General features: G+C 51.9%; 7 protein-coding genes across 7 annotated transcripts; 3 read left to right on the forward strand and 4 right to left on the reverse strand.

Annotated features, from left to right (window-relative positions):
• Nucleotides 1–446: 446 nt before the first annotated feature.
• Nucleotides 447–2,426, forward strand: GCG54_00002525 (uncharacterized protein; the record flags this gene model as incomplete). Its single annotated transcript, XM_045402615.1, has 2 exons — nucleotides 447–1,112; nucleotides 1,572–2,426. The coding sequence occupies 2 exons, from the start codon at nucleotides 447–449 to the stop codon at nucleotides 2,424–2,426; spliced, it is 1,521 nt and encodes a 506-aa protein (XP_045269233.1).
• A 344-nt stretch (nucleotides 2,427–2,770) lies between these two features.
• GCG54_00002526 (Dehydrogenase xptC) lies at nucleotides 2,771–4,897 on the reverse strand (the record flags this gene model as incomplete). The annotated part of the gene is made up of 6 exons (XM_045402616.1): nucleotides 2,771–2,800; nucleotides 2,858–4,026; nucleotides 4,080–4,212; nucleotides 4,266–4,525; nucleotides 4,582–4,614; nucleotides 4,666–4,897. The coding sequence occupies 6 exons, from the start codon at nucleotides 4,895–4,897 to the stop codon at nucleotides 2,771–2,773; spliced, it is 1,857 nt and encodes a 618-aa protein (XP_045269234.1).
• A 1,510-nt stretch (nucleotides 4,898–6,407) lies between these two features.
• GCG54_00002527 (Subtilisin Carlsberg) lies at nucleotides 6,408–9,518 on the forward strand (the record flags this gene model as incomplete). Its single annotated transcript, XM_045402617.1, has 6 exons — nucleotides 6,408–6,554; nucleotides 6,612–8,554; nucleotides 8,649–8,719; nucleotides 8,769–8,877; nucleotides 8,931–9,326; nucleotides 9,383–9,518. 6 exons carry the CDS (start codon nucleotides 6,408–6,410, stop codon nucleotides 9,516–9,518), a joined length of 2,802 nt encoding a protein of 933 aa, XP_045269235.1.
• Nucleotides 9,519–9,688: 170 nt separating this feature from the next.
• GCG54_00002528 (Ribonuclease HI) lies at nucleotides 9,689–10,495 on the reverse strand (the record flags this gene model as incomplete). Its single annotated transcript, XM_045402618.1, has 1 exon — nucleotides 9,689–10,495. One exon carries the CDS (start codon nucleotides 10,493–10,495, stop codon nucleotides 9,689–9,691), a length of 807 nt encoding a protein of 268 aa, XP_045269236.1.
• Nucleotides 10,496–10,849: 354 nt separating this feature from the next.
• GCG54_00002529 (uncharacterized protein) lies at nucleotides 10,850–11,820 on the reverse strand (the record flags this gene model as incomplete). Its single annotated transcript, XM_045402619.1, has 2 exons — nucleotides 10,850–10,876; nucleotides 10,999–11,820. Coding segments are annotated over 2 exons (849 nt in total), but the record flags the coding sequence as incomplete, so codon positions are not given.
• A 1,282-nt stretch (nucleotides 11,821–13,102) lies between these two features.
• GCG54_00002530 (FAD-dependent monooxygenase andE) lies at nucleotides 13,103–14,683 on the forward strand (the record flags this gene model as incomplete). Its single annotated transcript, XM_045402620.1, has 2 exons — nucleotides 13,103–14,568; nucleotides 14,617–14,683. The coding sequence occupies 2 exons, from the start codon at nucleotides 13,103–13,105 to the stop codon at nucleotides 14,681–14,683; spliced, it is 1,533 nt and encodes a 510-aa protein (XP_045269238.1).
• An 8,125-nt stretch (nucleotides 14,684–22,808) lies between these two features.
• On the reverse strand, nucleotides 22,809–24,613 carry GCG54_00002531 (Alpha-amylase A; the record flags this gene model as incomplete). The annotated part of the gene is made up of 3 exons (XM_045402621.1): nucleotides 22,809–23,389; nucleotides 23,446–24,270; nucleotides 24,400–24,613. The coding sequence occupies 3 exons, from the start codon at nucleotides 24,611–24,613 to the stop codon at nucleotides 22,809–22,811; spliced, it is 1,620 nt and encodes a 539-aa protein (XP_045269239.1).
• Nucleotides 24,614–25,036: the final 423 nt, after the last annotated feature.

The following is a 25,036-nucleotide window of genomic DNA, read 5'->3' on the forward strand; positions in this document are numbered from 1 at the left end:
TTCCACACTGATGTAACCTCACACCGAAGGAATGTCAAATCGACAGGGAGGCTGCGAAAGATCAGAAAATAACAACTGTTATTGAACCAAGTCATTCTCGACGCAGCATGGTCGGACGACTCACGACGTAGTCCTCCAGACAGGGCAAAATGACCTCACAACAGAACACCGCCAACAAACCTCACCGAAGGAGATGGTCGGTAGAATTCGGTGAGCGCTGATAACGGCATACAAGAAAAAGCAATATAGATTCTAGAGATGGTGACGATCCAATGAGATCAAAGGCCCCCGCCGTCACAGAGTTGTGGGGTAGGTTCATCTCATCTGCTCGAGAAACGGATGGATGAGGCAGTTTTTACGCCTCACGTCGCTTTGAATGGTAATGAGGCTCGACAACAGACCGACAATCAGCACATGCTCATCCGTCAACAAATTCACGAGAACCAATGTCTCCTAGCCAAGTCATAAAGCCGGATCCCGGGACTCCTCCATACGGGAACAGCTCACGGAAGCGCCCAAGAGACAGTCCTGACAATCTTGACCAGTCCAGCGTCCATGACACCAAAAAGCGCATGATCCGCCATCCCGGCGCGCCTCCGTCTCGTTTTCCCGAAGCAGAGCTCACCTTCGGCCGCTTCCCGATCTCCCGCTCCGTCGAATACAATCAGGACTTCAGTCACCTCGACATCACCGGCCCCCGTGGGTTCCATCACATCCGCCGCCCAAGAACATCCGCCCCAGACCGGTCCTCCATCATCGTCGCCATCGCAGGCGCCTGTCCAAACAACGGCACCGGAGACGCTCAGCGCTCATCCTGCGGCGTGTATTTTGGCGACAGCTGCCGCGAGACCCGAGGCTTCAAGGTCGACTCCGGACCCGCCACCCCGCACACGAACCAGTGCGCCGAGCTCCACGCCGCCATCGCCGCCCTCGATGCCGTGAAGCCGTTCTGTGAGAAGGGGGGACATTGGGGTAGTGCCACAAGCGTGGACAAGCAGTGCAGGGTGACCCATGTGGTGGTGAAGTCTCATTCATCCTACATCGTCGAGGCGGTCGGAGGCGGCAAACGGGGACAGTCCCCGTACATGAAGACGTGGATGGCGAACGGCTTCGTGACTGCCCAAGGTTTGAGCATAAAGAATCTCGACCTTTGGCAGGAAATATTGCAGCGCCTGCGAGATTTGCAGAGTCTGGGTTCGTTTGTTGAGTTTGGCTGGTGCCGAAGGCTGAGAACCAGGCGGCTCGCGAGCTTGCGACTGCGGGGCAATCCAGACGGGCTGCGGCAGAAGACATGATGGCTAGCTTCAGAAACGCGTATGGCCCTTTCCCGACGGTGAAGAAGGAGCCGAAGTGACTCAGATGAGGTTGTCTGAGTGGTTGGCGCGGGATTCGTGCAAACGGAGCTCTGACAGAGCACTTGAATCCAACTCGTTTGCACGGAACCAGGGCCTTTTCTCTACCCCCGGCCCCTCCTCTTCAAGATATTTCTCTTACTCTTCACAACTTTCAGAGTCTCAAGCTCATCTTCCGATCAATATTACATTCTTCTTTCTGCTGCTACACGCAGATAGATCTGCTGCGACGAGCTCATGATGCCACCACAACAGGCCTCTGTGCAGCGCATAACCGACATGATGCTTTCTAATTCCACCGCCACCCACTCAGACCACGAGACTTGCTTCGTGCCTGGAACAAACTTTCTCTGCCTTGCTGCTCGATTTCCAGACTCCTACGCGGATGTGTACCAAGGCGACCTCGCCTTTCTCGAATCGCCCGGTCCCGCCATCGACCCTAATGGCGGCCGTTTCGTCCATCGTCGCTGCTATCGCCAGGACCCCGGCACCCTTCGTCGTGCCTCGCATTGCGACTCTCTGATCATCGCTGTCGAAAGCGCATATTCGGCCAACGGCCCCAACAAGTCCGCGATTGGCGTCTTTTTTGGCCCCAACAACCCCTTTAACCTCAGCCTGGCGGTGCCCACCATGTACCACGTCCAGGAGGGAGGCGAGAAACTGCTCTTGCGTCACACGAAGCACCGCGCTGAGCTGCACGCCGTCATCGCCGCTCTCAGTTCCCTCATCCCTTTAATAGATCAAGGCCAACCTGCGGAAGATGCAGCAAACGGCTCCGTGCCTACTACGCTGAAGCACGTCATTATACAGACCGCGTCGGAGTACATTGTCGATACAACATGCGGAACAGAAGCACGGCGGTCTCTTGTCTTACACTACGCTTCTGAGGCTGGCAAATCTGACCGCGGTTGCTTGGATCACGGCCATCTTTGGCAGCAGCTGCGTGAGTTGATGGAAACCAGCCTCCGCTGTGCTGTGGTTCAGTTCTGGCATGTTCCTCGAGACCAGAACCTAGAGGCGCGGACGCATTGGCGAATATGGGCTTGGGAAACCCCCTTGCCCATCTACAGATGACGGGAAAGTGTCGGTGGATTGGCTCAGGCGCATCAAATTTGATCCGGCTCTCAAGCTTGAAGAGTATGGACTTGAAGAAGCGTTTTGCAGTGCGGACTAGCGCATGAGGGTGCGTATTTGAGGCATTATGGTCATGTGCTCGGAGTCCGTGGCGGTAACAGAGAATACGCATGTCTATCTAGCTTTGGATGAAAGGAGAAAGAGCCAGTTGTTTTGTTTCTTTAGCAGAGAAACTATTCGGCAAGTCAGGTGTTTACAAGCCCCGATTGCTCTCTTTAGTACTGCATGCGTGTGCCTGCTGCTCTTGAGCTCACGTTGACATTCAAACGGCCAGACAGCTTCACTCACTGTCTGGATTTGATCAAATCGACTGCCTGTTCACGATGTCAGTACACCACTCAAGTTCACTTTCTCACCCAAGGATAACTCACCTTCTCAGCCAGCATGTAGACCGTCTGCTGCGTATTCGCCCCAGGCAGCATCGGCATGATACTCCCATCAACAACCCTCAACCTCTCCGTCCCATGCACCACAAGATCCTCCCCCACCACCCCGCCCATCTCAAGCGGCTTCTTCGCCGCCGTCGCAATCGGGTGGAAGTTCGTCGGGATATACTGCTCCCGTATCCATCTCCGCAGCGCCTCCCCGGTCACATTCCTCCCCGGCGACGTCTCCCGCGGCTCGTACTCCGCAAAGTCCGGACTGTCCATGTACCTCCGCATGAACTCGATCTCCTCAACCATGACGTCCAGATCCGTCGGGTTGCTCAGCGCGCGGTAGTCCACCACCGGCTCCGCCTCCGGGTCCGCCGGGTCGATGTTGATCGTCCCGTGGCTCACGACGTGCATGCTCATCACGATCCCGCCCGCACCGCCCATCAGCGGCAGCCACATCATGTTCGTGTTCTTGCTGCGCAGCAGCTTGGCGTGCAGCTTCTGGAAGGCCGCGTAGCCCGCGACCACCGTCGGGTGCGTGTCCGCGGGCAGGAACGCCGCCGGGTCCTGCGCCTCGTACCGCGCGGCAATCTCCTCGAAGGCCTCCGTCATCGTCGGCAGCCCTATCCACGCGCCCAGGTTCGGCGCCGCGACGCTCCACGGGTCGCCGTTCGCCGGCACCTCGGGGCCCCTGGGGCCGCTGCCGTTCTTCCCCCACTCGTACCCGACGCTGAGGTACGCGTGGTCCTGGAAGTTCTGGCCCACGCCGGGTATGTCCAGCAGGACCGGGATACCGGCCTCGTCAAGGAGCGGCTTCGGTCCGATGCCGCTGAGCTGCAGGATCTGCGGGGTGTGCACGGCGCCCGCGGCGATGATGACCTCCTTGTTAGCCTTGACGGTGACGGAGCGTGTATCGCCGTCGCGGGAGAAGAACTCGGCCCCGGTCGCTGCAGTGCCGTCGAAGAGCACCCGCCGGACCTTGTGCCGTGTGATCACGTCAAAGGTTGGTCTCTGGATGCCATCGTAGTGACCTGTTCGCGAGTACGATCGTCTGTGCGTCTTGGGGTCGATGGATGAAGGGAACCAGAAGAGGCCGTTGTCGCCGCCGGCGCCGTCCAGGGGCACCTCCATCCGCGCCATCTTCTTGACGGCTTGGTAGGTGGGGACTACAAACCAGTCAGCTTTTTGTCTCCTGTCTGAAATTTCTGATTGCACAAACTCAGCGTCGGGTTCTGGTACTCGGGGAACGAGGCAAAGATCTTGGTGTTCTCCTCCATCCCCCAGGCTTCCGGGTCCCAGGTGATGTTGAACGCCTCGGCGAGCTCTTCCTCGGGAGGGGTAAAGTGGACGGCCTGGAGTCAACATCAGTGGCGAGCACCTATAAGAGATGTGTGTATGGTTTCACCTTCTTAAAATACGGCAAGACGCCGTCCCAGTCCCAAGTTGAGCCGGGCCCTCCCAACTCCGCCCAGCCATCGTACTCAATTTTGGTCCCGCGCACCATGACCATCCCGTTGATGGCAGAGCTACCTCCAACGCAGCATCCTATCCAAACAAACTGCGTTCGGTTATTCATCTCGTGCTGTGGGACTGAGGTGATGTTGTACTGGATCCCGGGGTCGTTGAAGTTGCGACCCTTGCCAGCTTCGATGACCTCGTCCGATACTAAAAAAGACATCAGGGGGGAACTTCGGAGGGGACATCAGCGCGAAACTACTCACTGAGGTGGCAGTACTCAATCACTAGAACGGAGTCTATGTCGACTGTAAGCAGCGCCTCATCTTCCAAAAGGCCTCGTCACTGACTCTTCCCGTCTTCGCTCAGCCGGTCGGCAACCGTTAACCCGGCCGTACCAGCTCCGACGATGACATAGTCATACGCATCTCTCACTTGTTCCGTTCTCTCGAGAATCGTTGCAGATTCCAAGAGCATCGGTCTCGCGACGACCGATGGCACCGCCAGCGTCGCGAGCACGCCCGCAAGCGCCACAGTCGACCGAAGCATCATGACGGAAAATCGCAGTGAAGGCACCTCCATCGCGAACCCTCCTCTCCTCCATGCATCCTAGGAACCTCTTCGTCTTTTTAAACAACTACAACGTCGCATTGCCCAGACTTCTCTTCTTCCTAAACGGTCATCTGCACCAAACGCTCCGTTCCGAAAAACCAGCCAACAACAATTCAGCCGTCAGCAACCAAGAAACGAAAACGCGGGGATCGCGCCTCGAATGCAACCCTCACCTCGGACTCTGGCTGATGGATGTGTGCATCCAAACAACAGTCCCAAGAGAGTCATCTCCAAATTACCCCATTGGAAGAACCAGACTTTGGCAGCTTTGGGGTATGGAGTCTGACAAGCGCCGTGCCGTGATGCCAAGACTCCATACTACAGATTCTCGCAGATGCAGTCAGCAAACCCCAATGCCGCCGATTCGACGTTTTTTGCTAAGCATCAACGCAGTCGGGCCTGGTCTTGTCGGTCTTGAGTATCGAATTTGAGAAGTTGGCTTCCTTGTACGTAACATTGTCAGATGTTCCTGCCAAGACACCAAGAGCTGCAAGGGCATGATTCCCCCCCCTGCCGGCTCACGGAATCTCCTCATTTTCGGGAAAAGCAAACATGGTCTTCTCTCCTAGCCGCCAGCACTCGAGGTCTGAAGCAATCGAGTAGTCGGATGACCTCTCAACTACCGCGTTCAAGTCAAATTCGCATTTGCTCTTACTAGTTGAATGGCTGGCACCACATCGCTAAGTGCTGAGTTTCCATGGACTAACTCTTGGCAAACGGGCTCCTCTCAGATCCCTAGACTCGCTATCGTTCTCAGAACATATTTGAATAAAGATAGACGCTACCTTTCACGGCTCGTTCCGAGGCGCCAATCTAGCACCATATTCGCCCACGACTAACCCGAGGACCTCGCCAAAAGCCATGTTCTCCCGACCTTACATACCTCATCATTATCATCATCATCCCATCCCGCCGGCTCCGAAAACCGGTGACGCCCCAGGGACCCAAGGGACCCCTTCAAATACGAAGGCATCTGCACCTATGCGCCTAGCGCAAGGTTTCTCATGCATATTAATATCCCCAACACTGCACGCAAAAATGGACTGCGCTCATCAGTCTTCGCGCAGATAACCACCAAGCTCAAGATGGCAGGTCGTTACAAGGCCCCTAACATCGCAAATGGCGGGTTGGAGTCTTGGCTTCCACGGTGAGGTTCCCTCGGGAGTGGAGATGCCACCTCGTCGGCTGCCGCAACGGGACAAAGCTGCCGGGGTCGCGCTTCCGCGTCGATGTTCGATACGAGAAAATCGTCAACGCAACATGGCATCACGCAAAAAGACGATTTTGTGAGGAGGTGATTGCCCGGGCTCCGACTCGGACCGGGTTGGCGAAGGCTATTCATAAAAGGCCGCTTTCGCCAACTCATGATGCGGGAGAAGGGGGAGAGGTCAGGCATTGTGCACTCAGCTCGATCGCCCGAATTCTGAGATCCTCTTCGTTCGTTTTGGAGGTCTTGTCATTCGTTTTGTTTTAGCCGACCATGCGTGTTGCGAGTGCGCTTGTGTCCGCGCTGGCTTTGGCCGGCACGGGTGTTGCCAAAATCTCCCGCCGTGCTGTTGACGAGAACGTCCGTCCGTCCAACGACACTGCGGTTGAGCCCAAGAAGTTCATCTTGGAACTTGAGCAGGTAAGGCGTCTGCACAGTGGCGACTTCAAGATGTGACATGATGCTGACCCCCGCCAGGGAGCCGATAAAGATGCCCTCGTCAAGGAGATCGAGACCAAGGCGGGCAGCAAGGTCCTGAAGGTCTTCGACTCGTCCATCTTCAGCGGCATCGCCGTCGAGTCCGACAGCGAGAACACCGACTCGCTCGAGGCCCTCCTTCCCGTCGTCAAGGCGTGGCACTCCAGTCGAATCCAGCTCGCGCCCGTCGTCACCGGGGACTCCTTCAGCGACGACGCCGCCGCGCTCAACTACTCCATCCACTGGATGACCGGCGTCGACAAGCTCCACGAGCAGGGCATCCTCGGCAAGGGCGTCAAGGTCGGCATCGTCGACACCGGCACCGAGTACACCCACCCGGCCCTGGGCGGCTGCTTCGGCGCCGGCTGCAAGGTCGCCGCCGGCTACGACTTCGTCGGCGACGACAACTACTGGCCCTACCCCGGCGAGGAGCGGCAGCCGGACGAGGACCCCATGGACGCCGCCGGCCACGGCACTCACGTCGCCGGCATCGTCGCCGGCAAGTCGTCCGAGTTCACCGGCGTCGCCCCCGAAGCCACCATTTACTCCTACAAGGTCTTCGGCCCCAACGAGGGCACCGGCGAGGAGGTCCTCATCGAGGCCTTCCTCCGCGCCTTCGCCGACGGCGTCGACATCATCACCGCCTCCGTCGGCTCCACCGGCGGCTGGGCCAACAACGCCTGGGCCCTCGTCGCGGATCGCATCGTCCAGCAGGGCGTCATCGTCACCATCGCCGCCGGAAACTCGGGCGACGTCGGCCCCTTCTTCGCCAGCAGCGGCGCCTCCGGCAAGGACGTCCTCGCCATCGGCTCCGCCGACGCCTCCATCGTCTCCGCCCGCCAGTTCGCCGGCACCTTCAACCTCGACGGCCAGTCCAACCGCACCATCCTCGGCTACCGCCCGCCTGAGGACCTCTTCCCTGCGGACATCGTCGGCTGGCCCATCGTGCCCGTCACCCTCAACATCAGTGTCGAGAACGACGCCTGCGAGCCCCTCGCCGAGGGCATCAACTTCAACAACACCATCCCCCTCGTCCGCTTCGACGAGGGCTGCGAGGACTGGGAGCGCCAGCGCTGGGTCCAGGAGCGCGGGGCAAAGTTCATGCTCTTCTACCTCACCGACCGCGCCGTCCTCGGCCACTCGGGCCGCGGCTGGGCGCAGAGCCGCTGGGGCCTGCTCTCCAAGGACGCCGGCGAGGCCATCGTCAAGACGTACATCGCCGGCGGCAACGTCACCGCCGACTTCTCCCTCGACCAAAACAGCAACTACGTCGCCATGTACAACGCCGGCGGCGGCAAGCCCTCCACCTTCACCTCCTGGGGCGGCACCTTCGACCTCGAGCTGAAGCCCGACGTCACCGCCCCGGGCGGCCGCATCTTCGCCCCCTTCGTCGGCGGACGCTACCGCGACCTGTCGGGCACCTCCATGGCGTGCCCTTACGTCGCCGGCGTCGCGGCGCTGTACATCTCCGCCCACGGCGGCCGCTCCGTGCACGGCGCCGGCTTTGCCAAGACGCTGGCGAATCGCATCATCGCGTCCGGCCGCGCCGTCCCCTGGTCTGTCGGTACCACGCGCGACTTTGGCTTCTGGGCGCCGCCGATCCAGGTCGGTAGCGGTCTGATCGACGCCGTCGCCGTCCTCAACGCCACCTCGCAGCTGTCCGGGGAGACTAAGTTCGCTCTCAACGACACGAACCACTTCTCGCGGTACCACGAAGTCGACATCAGCAACACTGGCACCACGGAGCTGGAGTACCGGTTCCAGGTGCAGGCTGCGGGCGGGTTCGAGTCGTACTGGACCCCTGAGGCCGCTTCCAACCCCGAGCTCATCGGTGTGCCTCGCATCAAGGACTTTATCGAGATTGAGCCGTTCAAGATCGATGCTGTTGTTGGTCTGCCGTCTGGGACCTTTAAGGTTGGGCCTGGTGAGACAAAGACTGCCAAGTGAGTTTCTCGTCGTTGTCATGATACGAGGTTGGTAGGCTGACATTGTAACAAGGTTCTCTTTCGACATCCCTCAAGGCCTCAACTCCTCCAGACTTCCCATCTGGAGCGGAAAGGTCCTCATCAGTGCCAGCAACGGTGATGTTCTCTCCGTGCCCTACTATGGTATGTCACTTGGTGTCTACGTATCGCGACTTTTCTGACCATCATACAGGCGTCGGTGGAAGCATCAAGCACGACATTGTCGACATGTTTTACACCTCCATGGGCTACCCTCGCATCGCTTCTGGACTCAACAGGACTCTCATCTCCGAGAAGTCAAGGTGAGCCATCTGCCTTTTCCAACTTGGGATGATATGAGCTAACACGAAAGAAGCTTCACCTTCGACCTTTCCCTCGCCGCCCAAGACTTTGTCAGACTCCAAGTCGCCCTGACATGGGGCACCCGCGAACTGCGCTGGGATGTAAGTCTCAACACCTTCCCCTTAAACCCTAAGATCCAGTGCCTGATACCGTTCCAGATCTATGAGCCATCATACCAAGAACGCGAGTGGGCGTACCCTCCCGTCGTCGGCGAGAACAAGTACATCGGCTCCGTCGCCTCCTTCGACGTCTACAACACAGTCAACTACCCCAACTTCGACCCCGCCACCGACAGCGTGAACAACACCTTCTCCTACCCGCTTCAGTACCAGCCGCGCGACTCTCCGTACGAGTCTTGGTGGCTCGGCAAGCTCGCCGACGGCTCTCAAATCAAGCCCGGCAAGTACAAGTAAGTGTTCCTGGTTGCAAGAGTGTGCGTTTGCAAGTGTCTGACTTGAATTTCAGGATGCGTATCGCTGCCCTGGTTCCGTTCGGTAACCCCAAGGCGTCGGATAACTGGGAGATCTACGAGACCCCCGTGATTGAGGTCCTCCCCCTTCCTAGCAATTCTACTGCTGCACTTCGTCACAGGAGGATTTGAAAGCATTTAATATAATCCAAGCCATATTTCCGACCTAGATCTGCCGGTTTGTGGCTAGTTGTATGCATAAGACGCAATACAAAGTCAACTTTTCTAATCACAACGTAACCATAAACTCTCCTGTCGCACCCTCATGCGTGAATTCAACTTGTGCGAAGCCTCGGAAGAGCCTACACACATCCGGCACCCGCCAACGCAGTGGCCTTCTCGTTCTCCTCGCGCGGAACAAGCCAAAACTCAACAGCAACGCCCCAGTCGAACAATCCGGTCAACTTAGCCACCAAAACCTCCCACAAGTCCTTGTTCTTGACAGGCTGCTTTGACGCAGTCTTGAATCCGTTCTTCAGCCACTTGCGCACATGCGGCTCCTCCCCGTTCTTACCGCCACCCACGGTCTCCACGAGGTACCCCGATTCGGTCTTCAAGATGACATGCTTGACCATGCACGGCGGCTCGTCGGGGTGGCCAGAGCAGTCCCACTGGCCGCCGCCCCCGCAAAAGGGCATAACGGCATCGAGGCCCGCGATGGCTGCCCGGATAGCCTCGCGCTGGGCGCTCGGCCTAACGCCGTCCTCCTCGTCAACGTGGCGTTGGATGTTGTGGGGGCTATGGTGGCCAAAGTAGACGCCATGGCCGGACTCAGTGTTACCGGTGGCAGTGAGGCGGGCGATGCCGGAGATGGCGACGATGAGAGAGTCGATGTGGCAGGCGTGGTAGCCGCAGGAGGCGCAGCCGGTGTTGTGGCCCGGACAGCGGAGGTAGACGAAGGGTTTGGTGCCGCCATCTTCAGGGTCGAGAGTGTCAACTTCGAGGTGGGTGAGGTCGTCGAACCGGCTGGCCAGGGATTGTGGGAAGCGGCTAAAGATGGAGGTAAAGCCCGAGTCGAAAATGGGCTCGTAGCCGCGGTGGTACTTTTGGACGCTGGCGTGGACCTCGTCCGCGGTGGGAGCGTCGTCGGAGCAGTCACAGACTGACATTGTGGATGATGGGTGGTGTTATTTGTTGTCGATTTGCGAAGGATTGAGTATGATGAAGTGTGAGACGGATAAAGTATTGAATATTCTACGAGATGCTGAGTGGGCTTTATAGAGCCTCGCTCACAAGCCAGGCAGATAGATTGTGGTCGACGAGATGAAGTGGAAAGGCGGAGACTAGAGTACCTTCTGCCTTGTGAGGATATTTTGTCATTAATGACCTGGGTGGTGAAATTCATTCTTTGAAAGACGTTGCTGCCAAACCCACAGGAAGTCTCAAACAGGGTCTTTCAGAAGGGTTTGGCGGTCGGTCACCTCTCAGGAGGCTGAAAGGCAACTGAAACGGATTCGCAGGACTCAGCTATGGTAGAGATTAGGCAAAATCTGTAGAACTGTGCCGTGAACCATTCTCGTGACGCATATTGACGATGATCTGTTGAACAGAGTGATGGTCAGCAATGTTAACTTCGTAAGTGTGTGTGTACTTCTGGGTTCAACGGCCGTACTTTAGTGAGTTCTTCATTCCTCGCAAAGACTCTCTTTACAACCTCCATCATGTCTGTTAATAGAAGCAACGCCATCTCTTTTGAAAGAGCGTGGGCTTCATGCAACCCCCACCAATACTGTGACGCCACAGAGATATTGCGATCGTTCCTCTCGACCAACTCTAGATTCAGCCAGCAATCCTCGCGCAATGCATCGTTTGCGAGCTTGTCCGCATCCCGGTTCAGATGTCGAGGCACATGCCAAAACTGAACGGAGACTCCCATCTTGCGAAGGCAGACAAGTTCATGGCCTAGCTCTGACCAAAGCATCAGGTTCTTCACTGGTTTGTTTTTGACCGACAGAAAGCCGTTCGAAATCCACTTCAATATGTGTGCCTGCTCTCCGTTCCTTCCTCCACCAACGGACTCAACGACATACGCAGAGTCCGATTTGATAACAATGGATTTGTATTTCGCCTTGGCCCCTTGAGAATCGCACAAATCTCGTGCAATCTTGAGGGCAACGATGGCGGCATATATCTCGGCTCGGTTGTTTGTGTGTCCCGCAAAGCCAGCAAGTTCATCCGGGATTCGTGCGCTCAAGTTGTTCCCGTTTCCCGGGCCAAAGTAGACTCCAATCCCTGACGCCGTTGCCCCATGCCCATTGTGCGGGCAAGCACCATCGACCGCGATGACGAGAGAGTCAGCATGCCCATGCAGATTAAAGCTTTCCTGAGTCATGGGACAGCGCACATGGACGAAGCCGGAGTCGAAATCTCTGAGCTCGAGGTCGGGGTAGATAGAGCTTGGATAACGGCAATGCTCGGATTCTACGGCATATCGACTGAAAAGCGGATGCCGGGATGGGCCACTGGTGGTTGTGGTAGAACAGCCGGAATGAAATTCGGTACCGTAGGGAATGGTGCAGTACGTCGCTGCTGCTGGCTTCGATCGAGGCATCCATCTCCTCCTCGTGTTCATATTGCCTTGCGTGTGAGCGTTGAGCATGGTCTGTACTTAGAATTTGAATGACTGATCAAATGGCCGAAAGAGGAGGAAAGGAGAGCAACAGTCACTTGGAAGCGTGTGCGAGGGTTAGCGGTTCAGCTTTAAAGGCCGGGGAGGCTCCCAGGGCGGCTCGCAAGACTCCTCCCTCATTTCGCTTCCGTTAAAACGAAGAAAAATCAATGGCTTTGCGCAAAACGTACGCTATGCTCCGCTGAATAACATTCCGTTGCATGTAAGTTTTCCACCGTACAGAGGAAGTCGAATTGCATTGCTCGCGTGCGCAAAAATCAGTACAAACGGGTGGACAAAAACAAATTGCTAAAAGATGCCAGATGATACAAAAATGTTCCGAAACCGAGAATCGAACTCGGGGCTATGCCTAACCTCGCAAGTTAATGAGAGGGCATCATGTTGGCCACTACACCATATCGGATTGGTTGATGACAGCTTAGGGCAACTCAGGCACTAAGAACCGGCGGGGCGTTGTTGCGATGGAGCCTACTGCGGTTTGGGGCGTCGACACGTTTTCTGAAGTGCAACTTTGCTCAGAAATTCTGGAGAAATTGGCCAAAATCTCCGCGTGCTTTGCATGGCTGCCTCTCACAAGCCCTCAAACGTTGCATCTTCCGCGGGACGGAGGTATCGTTGTTACACAACTCCAACCTAACTACACCCAGCCGGAAAACGCCAAGCCTTCAGTCACGGCTTCAATTTTACGACGTTCACTTTTTACGGTCCGAGCGTCTGCCTTTCTTACGAAGGATGCAGCCCTACGGCGTCAAGCTGTCCAGCGTGGCGCAATCCGCCAGCACGGATTGGGCAAGTTTCATGGCGCCCTTGAGCGGATTGGAATGCTAGACCGGAACTCAAACGATGGATGATGGCTGCCGTGTCGCGCTATGAATCTTGGTGCTCCTCCCGTAAGGAGCTGAGCCGGGAAATGGGATGGATGTGGGAAGGGATGTGTCGTGATCCTTCGGGGGATCCTGCGGATGAGGAATGTGTATAAATTCAACGACATGTCTTGGACTTTCTCTGTCGACCATGTTCTGACTGCTCTTTCTTGTGTTCGTGGAAGGAGGGAAAAAGGTAGCCTGTCTGCAGACCCTTTCACATTATGACGACCCCGGCCCCGAAAACCATCGGCATCATCGGCGCCGCCATCGCCGGCCCGACCCTCGCTCTCCACCTCCTCACGCATCCCGTTCTCCGCACCCGCTTCCGTCCGATCCTCTTCGACCAGTCTCCACCCCCAGCTCCGATCCCGACCACATCCTCAAAGTCCAACGGCACGGGAACGGGGCCGGGATGGGAATCCTCCTCCTCGACTACATCCCATCATCAACGCGCCGGCGCCTCCGTCGGCCTCTTTCCGAACGGCTTGCATCCCCTGTTCTCCCTTGGTCTCGGCGACGCGCTGAAGAAACACGGCCATGAATGCGATGACTTGGCACTCTGGTTCGGAGAGATCACTGAGAGTTGCAAGTTGTCACATCTCAAGACTGCGAGAAACGGATTTTGGTCCCACGACTTCCAGCTAGGCGCGATGTACTTTGAGCGAGCAGGCTTGCAAGCTCTCCTCATCGATCGCGTGCTCCAGCTAGGTGGTGAGGTCAAGTGGTCCAAGAAGGCGGTTCAGTTCGAAGCTGTTTCTTCGTCTGGTGGTAAGCAGACTCGTGTAGACTTCGCCGATGGTACACATATCGAAGTTGACCTTCTCGTCGGCGCGGATGGTGGATACTCTCAAGTTCGTCGGCACCTTCTCAACCTCAGGGACCCACAGACGGCAGAAGAGAGATGGCTTCCCGACTTCATGGGCACAACCGGCATCTACGGTATCTCTTCAGCAGACAAGATGCCGTCAACGCATAAACCCGAGCGTCCTTTCACAGAGTCCCAGTGCATCTTCCTCAAGGAGGGATTCCTGGCTACTGGTCCATGTCCGGGAAGGATGTTCCGGTGGGATCTCATCCTGCCCGAGTCGACACCACCAGACCCAAATCCTGCACCTCTGGGGTCTGAACCCGCTGTGGCGCCAACGCCATCATCTCCGCCAGCCACGAAACAGGAACAAGAGCCATGGCTGGCAGCCATAACGCCCGGCCAATATCCAACATCCACAACGGCCGAGATCCTCCGCCGCCACCTGCGCCTCAAACACCCCTTCACAGGAGACTTTGAGACGATGCTCAACAGCTCGGACCGTATAATTCACACGCCATTGAGACAACGTGTGTGGAAGGAGGATGAGATCCAGTGGACTGGCGACAGCAGCATCGTTCTCCTCGGCGATGCTGCGCGGTTGATGCTGCCCACAAGCGGGCAGGGAACAGGGTTTGCTATTGAGGACGCAACTGTGCTTGCAAGCATGCTTCTCAAGCACTGCTCGGCGACAGATACAGAGGCTGGGGCAAAAGACGGATTCTCTTCCGCGCTGGAAGAGTATGCTCGTCTCAGGAGACCACGATCAGAGAAGATGGCAACGATGGCGTCTTGGATTGGAGTTGTGGGACTTGGTAACACGTGGTATTACAAGCTCTTGCGGTATGGGAGTGCTAAGTTGACTCCTGGTGTTGACTTGAAGTAAGTTGTTCTCGGAATCCATTGAGTTGAGATTGCTAACCGAGCTAGAACCAAGAAGAATCCTGACCCGTGGCCGATGGATGGGCGTTTCAATGTTGAAGAGAGCTTGAAGTAAACTACGTACTATCCCACATTATCAAAAGCGTCTTTACAGGGTGGCTTAATCGAGATTTCTCCCAGCTCCTGTTGTTAGAGAAGCAACTGAATTTCTGGACATACTTGTATGATAGCTTTATTCACACAAGAAGATATGTTGACGGGATCTGATTAACTTCGAATAAACTCCTCTTTCATCATCTCCGTTCTTCATTCTTCGTCCTGTATTCGTTAGGAATCACCGGCATCAGCCACCAATGGGTTTTCCAGGACGCTTGCTTGTCGTGGTTGCCGGCTTGACCTGCAGTTGTCAAGGTCCTCTGTTTCTTCGCACAAATGCATTCACAAGGAAGATCACTCGCAACGATTGTCTCTTCGACGATGTTGTAGTTGCTTGAAGTGCAAATTTTACTGTGGAGTTTGCGTCCCGTCTCCCTTGATACCAGCCCCAGAATACGACGCGCTGCAAATAGATACATTGCCAGAATAGTGGTTGTGACGATGACCACAACGAGAGAACTAAAGGATACGGAGAAGTTGTTTCGCATGAATGATGATATTATATGATAAAACCTGGTTCCCTTGAATGGTTGGAGTATATAAGACTCACCTGAGAAAGGTGTGATCCAGCAACCGCAATCGGACGACGACGGCCGGCGACGGGCTGAATGGAAGGGAATTGAGTGATTCAGTACTTGGAGTAAATCTTTCGAGACAACGACAATACGGTTTGGGTCACTTTTAATCCAACTGGAACATCTGTCCGTTTCTTCTGGCGTCCACAACGTATTATCACGTCTGCGCTATTGTGTTCGCTTTTCAAACAACACGCGGCAACCTATTCAACTACTTCAGCGGACAACACAGTTATTCCAAACACTCGAAGATCCAAAGCCAGATACGCTCCTGTGAAACAATGCATTCAAGGAACCAGAGAGGAGAATTTGATTTGTTCCTGGCGGGGATTCTCTAAAGAGACGTTGCTATTTTGTTGTCGCAAAGACGCAGCCGAGGCATGCAACTAAGCCGCGTGCGGAAGGATAACCGCAAACGGAAATGCCGTCACTTGAACTCTCCGAGCCATGCTTATATTGACTTCAAGGCAACGATCATGCTAATTGAGTTTGGTACCAGGCAATAAACGGCTGCAGTACAACTTGGGAACGGGAAGGACTGAGCACTAGATGGCTTGCGCAACGCGGAGACCGGCAGGCTGGACGTGTGCGACTGTGGATATATCTAGCTTGCTCCAGTAGCACAAATACGATAGTTTGCCCAACCGTGCCTTCCTTCGCTAAGTGGGAAGGACTCCTAAGTTGGACGTTTACTTTGAGGCTCAACAGAACGTCCTCAGACGTGAGTGAGGCTGAGAAATGCCGTCTCGGTACTAATACACCATTTAACGGATGACGACAACATGGGCAGTCCCGAAAGCCACGATAGCTACAAGATCACGTCTGGTTCCTGTCATAATACTAACGATCCTGAATACCACGATCTAGTCTGGGTGGCTTCTCAACTGCGGAATGGCTTGAAGTCAACGTCTATCCACAACCGTTTCCAAAACTAGATCTCTACATCTCAGCTGGCATCACCCAAGACTCTCTGGCTCAAGCCCATCCAGCCCCCCTGAACCAAACAGAACCAGCCCAGACCGCCTCTCGGTTCTCATCCACGGACTCGTCGGACATTTTCCTACGAGGAGCTTTGATCAAGGCAGCCCACAAGGCAGAGAGCCCCCCATAAAAGCGAACCAATATCTCTGCCGATCACTCTCTGTTTCCTATGAGTTGTAACATTTCATCAACCTCGTTTACAAATATCAACAGGTCCCACCGGCAGAAAACATGCAAACTCCATTGGCAAATGTCACACACGCGAAAGGAGAGGAGGTCAAAGAGCTCCCGCGGGATCGACAGAAGCCTTCCAGAAACACACAGGCCGGACAGCGACACGACGCCAGAAACCCCACTGCGATACCGCGTTCCTACCTCAGCCCACTGTAAACTGGATGCGGGTAGGTATGTATGTACCCATCTCCCATCTTAGCACGTTGCAGCGTAGTGTACCTCGGATGGGATGTCTATGTGTGCGTGCGCGCAGCGGCCCTTGTTCAATATCGGAAAGTGAACGGGACGGCGGTCAAGAGAGGGACAGAACCACAGAACCACAGAACCACAGAACCATAGACCGCAGGCGCGGCCGACCATCGCGTTCATCAATCTCATGGTAGCTGTTAAATTAACTGTGTCGTTTTGTTATTTTACCCGCGCTAGCCTAATTAGGAGGCTGCGCCACTGCCGCCACAATTAATCCACCCCTCTAAGTACTGCCCTCTCGAGCTATAACGTCCTATCGTTAACTCTATCAACTCAGCTGAATCGCTGCCCGCCGCGCGCATAAGTGAGATTACGCCTACCTAAGCCTTCTATATAATATTTATTAACTAAGTATATTAAATTGCTTATTTTCCTATATATCTTATATTTTTTAAAGACTATTATGATATCTAATGCTTAGATATAAGCTTCTACTTTTAAAGAGTATTAGCTATATATTCACCTCTAATACTAATCTAAGGGTATTATACTATATAAAAAACGCTAGAATAATAATAGTAATTAATATAATATTCTCTATAATTATACTAATAAGCGCGCGTTAACTATAATAAAGCGAAAAATATATACTAAGTAGTATAATTATTACTTTAAAGCTAAGATTTAATATATTACTGCTATAAAGCTATAGGTATAGAAGGTTATTAATAGCTTTAAGCATCATAACTATAATCCTATTACCTAAGACTAGTTTAACGCTATCCTTACTTTCTAAAAACTTACTATTAATAAGGTTAAGTTTGCTACTAAAACCTCTAGAGGGCTACTAAAAAAAACCTTATATAAGCACGTTAAAGAGCTCTCTGCTAGTAATAACTTAACATTACGTGTAATAGCTAGACTTCTATAGTAAGAGGGCTATAAAGTTAGCTTATAAAACGTTTATAACTACTAGTACTACCTCTATAAAGATAAGTATAGCTTATTAATATTAACTTAGCTCTTCTTAAGTATACTAACTAAAAGAAGTAATATAGCCTACTATATAGTTTAACGTAGTAATAATAGTAAGATTAATAGTGTTTTTTAGATATATAAACTCTACTTAGATATACTAAAGAGAAACCTAAAGTTACTAATAATAGATAATACCTATAAGGTAAGTAATATATTACCCCTACTACCTACCTACCCCTACTACTACCCTAGTTTATTATTATTTTAATTTTACTAATAAATAATAGGTTAATTACTTCTAGATACCTCTCTTCTAAATTATTAGCCTCACTACTATTAATACTATATTTAATACTACCTTTTACTTTATTTTAGCTAAAACTACTAAATTTTTCTAATAGGTGCTTCTATAGCTATATAAATTCCTTATTAAAAACTATATCCCTAATCTAAATATTATTATTATTAATTTTAATACTAGATTAAAGTATGCTACTAGAGCTATTTTTCCCTACTTAAAATAATAGCTCTATATATAGTATATACTTAAAAATATTAACCTTAACATAAAGAAGAAATAGGAAGGCCTATAGGTACTTAAAGGTAATAAGGAGGCTATTATTATACTTAATAATAATAACACTATTAAGGAGGCTTTAATCTATACCTAAAGTTATAAGAATGCTATATATATTATTCATAAAGAAGCTATATATATAGAAGGTATAAATTTTTAACTTTATAACCTCTCTACTAAAAAAGAGTATAACTATAACCCTAATAGCTTTATTAAAGCGTAGTATACCTATATTTATTTATTAATATATAAGGTATATAAAAAAGCTTAGAGGTACCTTAAGTAATAGTTTTATAATTAAAAAGGTATATATAGTTTTAAAATATATAGATTATACTAACTTTTTTAGTAATTATTTTATACCTTAAAACTATATATATCTTACGCTTCAAAAAGTTTATTAACTACTTAATCTGCTACCTTTAAAACTATAGCTATAAAATAATATCACTTACTAAGAGTAGCTACTATAAGTTAAAGTCCTATTTTACTTACTACTTCGCTAACCTCTATATCCTATACCTTAAGATCTTTAAGATAGTTATTAAGAAGTAGGAGCGCTATAAGACTTATTTTAGTAATAAAGTATATAAAAAGCATCCTACTAAAAAAGGGCGTAAGATTATTAATAGCTTTATTTTATATATATTATTTAAAGCCTTTAATCTTCTATACCTCTAGTTTAATATAGCAAAAGAGGCTTTCTTATAATAGTATAGCTTACTAACCTATACTAATATGTTTATAAAGTAGTAGGGGCTACTCTATTACTACGCCCTCCTTAAGAGATTATAACTTAGGGATAGTAGGGTCCTCTAATTAAAAGATATTAATAACTACTAATACCTTAATTAGGAAGATATAAGTCTTATAGTCTGTTTATTATTAACTTTTTATTAACTTCTATAGCTTAAATTAATTAAGATTAAATAGCTTACCCTTAAGCTTAACCTAAATATTATCCCTCGTAATATATATTACTCCTACTACCCCCCTACCTCTAACTCCTTTAATAATAAAGCCTTTATTATTAATTTAAGTAATATATAATATATACCCTCTATATAGGAGTAGTAAGAAGCTTTTAATACTTTATAAGTATATACCTTAAGAGCGCCCTTATTATAAGTTTTAACTATATTAGTACTAAGTTAGGTAAGTAGAAGTAGTAGTAGAGGTATATATTATAAATAATAATAAGCCTTAAGTGAGATTACTAAGCTATATAGCATAATAGCTACTCTTATTACCTCTATTAAAGCCCTTACTAGCTATTAAACCCTTAGTTAATAATAATAGTTTAAGGTTATAAGAATATAGCAATAAGAAGTAGTATTACTAGCCTAATAGGTAGAGGATTTTCAGTATTAATAAGCGTTTATTATATTATAGCAATAATCTCTACTCTTCTAGCTAAAATTACTACTACTACTATAGTAACTTATCTTTTTAACGCTACTATTATCGCAGTTATTATTATTAGCCTAGCTACTAAAGTAGGTATAGCTACTACCACTAAGATCGCAAATTTAGAGGTAGCTATAAGTAGTTATTAATATACTTTTTTATATCTACTAGAAGTTATATAATATAATAAGTTTTTAATTAAAATCAAAAAAATTAACTGCTAAGCCTCAAATTGCTTAAATCTAAAGAGTTTTCAAACTATTTAATAACTTAGTGAAACTCTAGCTAATTTAAGCTAATTAGAAGGTAGGGATTTAACTAAGTAGGTCCTATAGTCTTAAGCCTTCAGCTGAAGGCTAGTTATACTCTTAAATTGAGGTATATTACAGTTTAGTAGGGATTATATGGAGTGGCTGTGTTAACCTATTTTACTGCTATATATGGCTAGCGTGGGCAAAATAATAAAACGACATGGTTAATTTAACAGTAACTAATCTCACAAAAGAAAATCAAACCCTAGCGACGATCGCAAAAGGTAGGGCGCGCACGCGCTGACGATGGCAAAGCGACATTGACATTGCACTGCCGATGGAGACCACAGAAACGCACGTAAGGCTTGCTCTTCCCGAGCCCGAGCTCCGTCACCTTTCTTTCCAGCCTCTGGGAGCTCATGTGGCGATCGGGGGTTGTCGAGATGGGCAATTTCTTTTTTTTCGTCTTTTCTTCTTCTTCTCCCCCATATCCATCCATCACCCCCCTTGCTGCTGGGCTCATGTTTGTCTTATCAGCCGCGCACACGCACAGGTGCACCCGCAGTTGTCAAAAGAAGGATCGAAGGTCACTTTGCAAAAGAAAAGAAATAACCAAGGCCCAGATCCACGGGTCTCAGAATCCAATACATTTCGCACAAACATTTCAACATCTCCTCTGGCAAATGCCCAATCTCATCAATCCAATAGCGGAGCGGGGGCCCGTCCACCCGTCGCACCCAAGATACCTACCACCTACCTATGGAGCCAAGAGAGTTCAGCAAGCGAACATCGCGATCATCCGTTCTAGGCCCCGTTTGTGCCCTCGATATCTAATTTTGGGCGCGACCACGATGGGATTTATTTGAGAAGAGAAGAAGTCCACTTGGCGCTAGGCTCGTTTGGCAGAAGATGTGCTCTAGACATCGGATGCCGAGTTGTGTAGCATTATTCCATGTGTAGTGTTCCCACCGTCGCGAGCACGAAGTAGGTAGACGACGGCGGCGCGACGGACAGCGACGGACGGGCTCCCACCCCCCTTCCCGCCCTCCCGCGGCCGCGGGCGGCGGCGGCGGTGTCGGGCGACGGTGGGCAAGCCCAGTGGCACCAGCAAAAGCTGATCAACTGCCGTATGAAACGGGGTCCCCGGATAGGAATCAGGACTGCATTGCATTAGAGGGGGCTTATCTGCTCTCTCGGCGTTTTATTTTTTCTTGGTTTCTGGTTCGCGTAGGGCAAACATGAGGCGACGCGAGCCGATGCAAGGAGAGGAAGACTGAGAGAGCACGACAGAAGGAACCGTTTCTCCCGCTTCCGCGGCCCCCTTGCGCGACGCTCCCCTTACCGCAACCGATACGCTTATTCCCGGGCTGTTTTTTGGTCTCGCTGTTGTGCGATGATCTGCAATTATGCCAATGTGATCAATCCTCCTGCGCCGGCGCTATCACAGCACCGTTCCCATCTCGCGCTTCCTGTTTATCGGGCCAACCAACGTCCATTTTGGCAGCAAAACCTCAGATGCCGATCTTTTCGTATTGAACGGTTCGAGAAAGGTCCCCTCCCCTCCCACAAAATATTGTGCAGCGTGAGTGGCCCGCTGGGATTCTGGCTGTGTGGGCTGAGGTGACATGGCATAATAAGGTAAACTTGGCAACCCCTCTCCACGCCGCCGACCGTCTCCGAATGCAAGGTACAAAATGGTACACGCTTTTACAATGAAAGAGTGTCCACAGGTCTTTTCAGGGGAAGGGAGCGCCGCTGTGTGGTCTGTGGTCTGCTGGGGGGAGTGTAGGGAACCAGGGGAGGGCAGGGGACTTTGGTTCCCGACCTGCCCGAAGACTCGTCCGACCCGAAGTGTCACCGTGACAGATTGAAAACTCGCAGTATCCACCAAAAGAGAACCACTGTAAATAAAAAATAAAAAAGCAAAGCCCCTATTCTTATCCCCGGCTATCTGTACCTCGTAGGGAAAGAGAGGGCCCACGTTTTACACTTAACGATACGGTTTTTTGCCTCTCACGTGTTGTCCGTCCAAGGTGCAAGGCCAGGGGAATTTCTCGCCTGCACACGCTACAACGGAGAACGCTGGCGGCCCATTTTCGGATCCAGTCTTTTACGGAGGACTCCGATCACGGTAGCAACCGAGGGCGAGAAAGGATGGGAATTGTTATGACAAATGGGATTGTTTGTTTTTGTGCAGAGCCTTGCTTTTTATGCGTTCGGGAAAAAGTCCGGGGTTCGTCCGTCCGTCTTGCCGAGGCCGGCTATTGCTGGGGGTGGATTGTGCACTCACAATGAGCTTACCTGAATATTTTTGAGATTGCTGATGACTTCACCTGTTCATAATGCTTGCGGTTGATCGGACTGAATTTTTAATGATATTGAATCGTTAATTTGGTAGGTGGTTGTATGGTATCACTGCGAAACTTAACCTGCGCCCTTGCTGAAAATCTACCTACATGTAAGACATCATGTCTTGCGTACACCTTTTCATGGGACAGACATTACATGTGCGAGACAGATAAGAGAATACATTATACTCACCAGACCACAAAAACGACGCATGAGTGCCTTCTCAACTTTGCGAGGGAAAGGGAGGAGAGGTGCCGGGACGGGTGTGAGATAATTACAGAGCGTTATGAAGAAGAAACAAATTCAACTTGACATGGGGGTTGGGTATGTATGATGTATGTGCATGTTCTCCCCTTCGTTGCGGTATCCTGATATTATCCCAAACTCCTCGCGAAACTGGCGTCATTGATATAAACGGAAAAGCAAACATGGTTCTTTGGGTCTGGCTCGCAGTACACCCGTCATCCTTTTTTCTTTTCAAATGCGAACAAACATTTGACGATCGACAATCTCTTTTTTTCGAATGAAGCTGCAGCCCATTGCTTATGCCATGAGGGCAACGGCGGCGGCGACGGAGGCAGCGATGAGGCCGAGGCTGGCGCCGAGGGAGGCGGGGGCGGCGCTGCTGCTGCCGTCGCTGTTCTGGTTGTCGGCGGCCTTGGAGGCCTCGGTGGTGCCGTTGGGGCACAGCTTGGTGCCGTCGAGGGCGGCGAAGGGGATGACGGCGCGGGGCTGGCCGGCCTTCATGTACATGGTGACGTTTCCGGTGCCGTCGGCGGTGGACTCACCGCAGGTGGTGATCTCGACGACCTGGTCGCCGGGGTTGAAGCCGCCGACGGAGAGCTGGTAGGTGTCGCCCTTCTCGCCCTTGTTGGTGATGCAGAAGACGACCTGGGCGCCGTCGGGGCCCTTGCGGAGGCACAGGTGGGTCTCCTCGACGAAGAGCTGCTCCGAGGCGGTGGTGGCGAAGGACTTGTCGAGGGACTGGAGCTTGTTGCGGGCACCGAGGAGGGTGGAGGTAAGCTCGTAGAGGGGCGCGGAGGTGTCGTACTTGGACTGCCAGAGGGGCTCACGGTTGAAGGGGGTGCTGTTGCCGTTGAAGTGCTGCTCCTGGCCCTGGTAGACTTTGGAGTGTGTTAGTGATATGTCACCATGTGGGAGACAGGAGGGGCTTGCTTACCAGTGGGGATACCGTCAGTGAGGAGGATGTAGGCAAGAGCGTTCTTGGCGAGGGACATGTCCTCATCGTAGACGGCGAAGCGGGGCATGTCGTGGTTCTCAGTGAAGGAGCCGAGAGCGAAGATGTCGGTGCAGCCGTCGCGGGCCTCGCCACGGAGACGGGCAAGGTCGTTGAGGTCGCCGCCGAAGAAGACAGTGCTGAGGGGGTAGTACTCGACGTAGTTGGGCATGCCGGGGAGGAGGTTCTTGGTCTGGTAGCGGCAGAAGTCCTCAGTCTTACCGGTCAGGACCTCACCGAAGGCGAAGACGCCAGAGGCGTTGACGAATCCGGGCAGGAAGTCATCGTTGACGTGCTTGGCGGCGTCGATACGGAGACCGTCAATGGAGTAGTTGGAGACGAGCTCCTTGATCCATTTGCCGAACTCGGTGACGACGGCGGTGGACTCGGTGGCCAAATCGGCAAGGGCGACACCATAGGGGTAGAGCCAGCAGTCCTGGTAGTCGGTGCTGTTGGTCCAGTCGGTGACGTTGCAGTAAGGGTGGAAGTACTTTTCGTCGTTGAAGGGGTTGAACTTTGAGTAGTCGAGCTTGGGGGGCAGGGAGTCGAGCTTCTGGACCATGTTGTTGACGACGACGTCGACCATGATGTACATGTCGCGGTCGTGGATGGCCTTGACGAGGTCCTTAAAGTCCTGCTGGGTGCCGAACTTGTCGTTGGTGGCGTAGTTGTCGAGGGACCAGTAGCCGTGGTAGGCCTCGCCGACAGCGGTGTTGTCGTCCATGTTCTGGACGATGGGGCTGATCTGGATGGCAGTGAAGCCCATGTCTGCGGATCGTTGTTAGTATTGGGTCAAGGTGAGTCTCGGTGAGTGTAAACTCTGTCGGGTGTATCCATATGAAGCTGATGAGGGTTCATGATGATGGCGATGTGAGTCTGCGGGCCGTCTCGTCTTACCCTGAATGTAGTCAAGCTTGTTCATGAGACCCTTCCAGGTACCACCGCAGAACTTGTAAAGCTCGCAGGTCTGGTCGGTAGAGCCATCGTCGTGAGCGTAACGGTCAATCATGACCTGGTAGATGGAACGGGACTTCCACTCGTCGACGTCAGCAGCCTGGGTGAGGGCGCTGAGGGCCGTGACGGCGGCCCAAGCCAAAGTTGAGGCGCGCATATTGAACAACGAGTTTTTGTTTTTGAATTATAAAATTTAACGAATGACTGCGCCGTTTGAAGGCGTGAATTAGGGATTGACTTTTGGTGATTCGACGTGCGTTGCGGACGTACGTGAAGAAAGGAATGAATTGGGTCGGGAAGGATTGCGGCGCGCGCAGAAACACGGCGATATAGAGTTTTGGGGAGTCAACAGACAGAGAGAGAGACAGGAAGGATCGGGATGGACGGACGAAACGAGCGAATGGGAGTCCCTTGAATGGATTTGGAGAGCAGCGGACGACCTAGGAACCCGTATCTGGATTGGGAAAAGGGGTGGGAAGGGGAAAACTGGGTTGATTAAACGAGTGACTGGTTCTGGTTGTAAGGCGTGGAGCCGGGTTGGCAGAGGGGGGCGAAGCGCGTCAAGCAGGACATTGGACAT

This window comes from Colletotrichum gloeosporioides (assembly GCF_011800055.1).
Source record: "Colletotrichum gloeosporioides strain Lc1 chromosome Unknown consensus_13, whole genome shotgun sequence".
Classification (NCBI taxonomy): Eukaryota; Fungi; Ascomycota; class Sordariomycetes; order Glomerellales; family Glomerellaceae; genus Colletotrichum; species Colletotrichum gloeosporioides.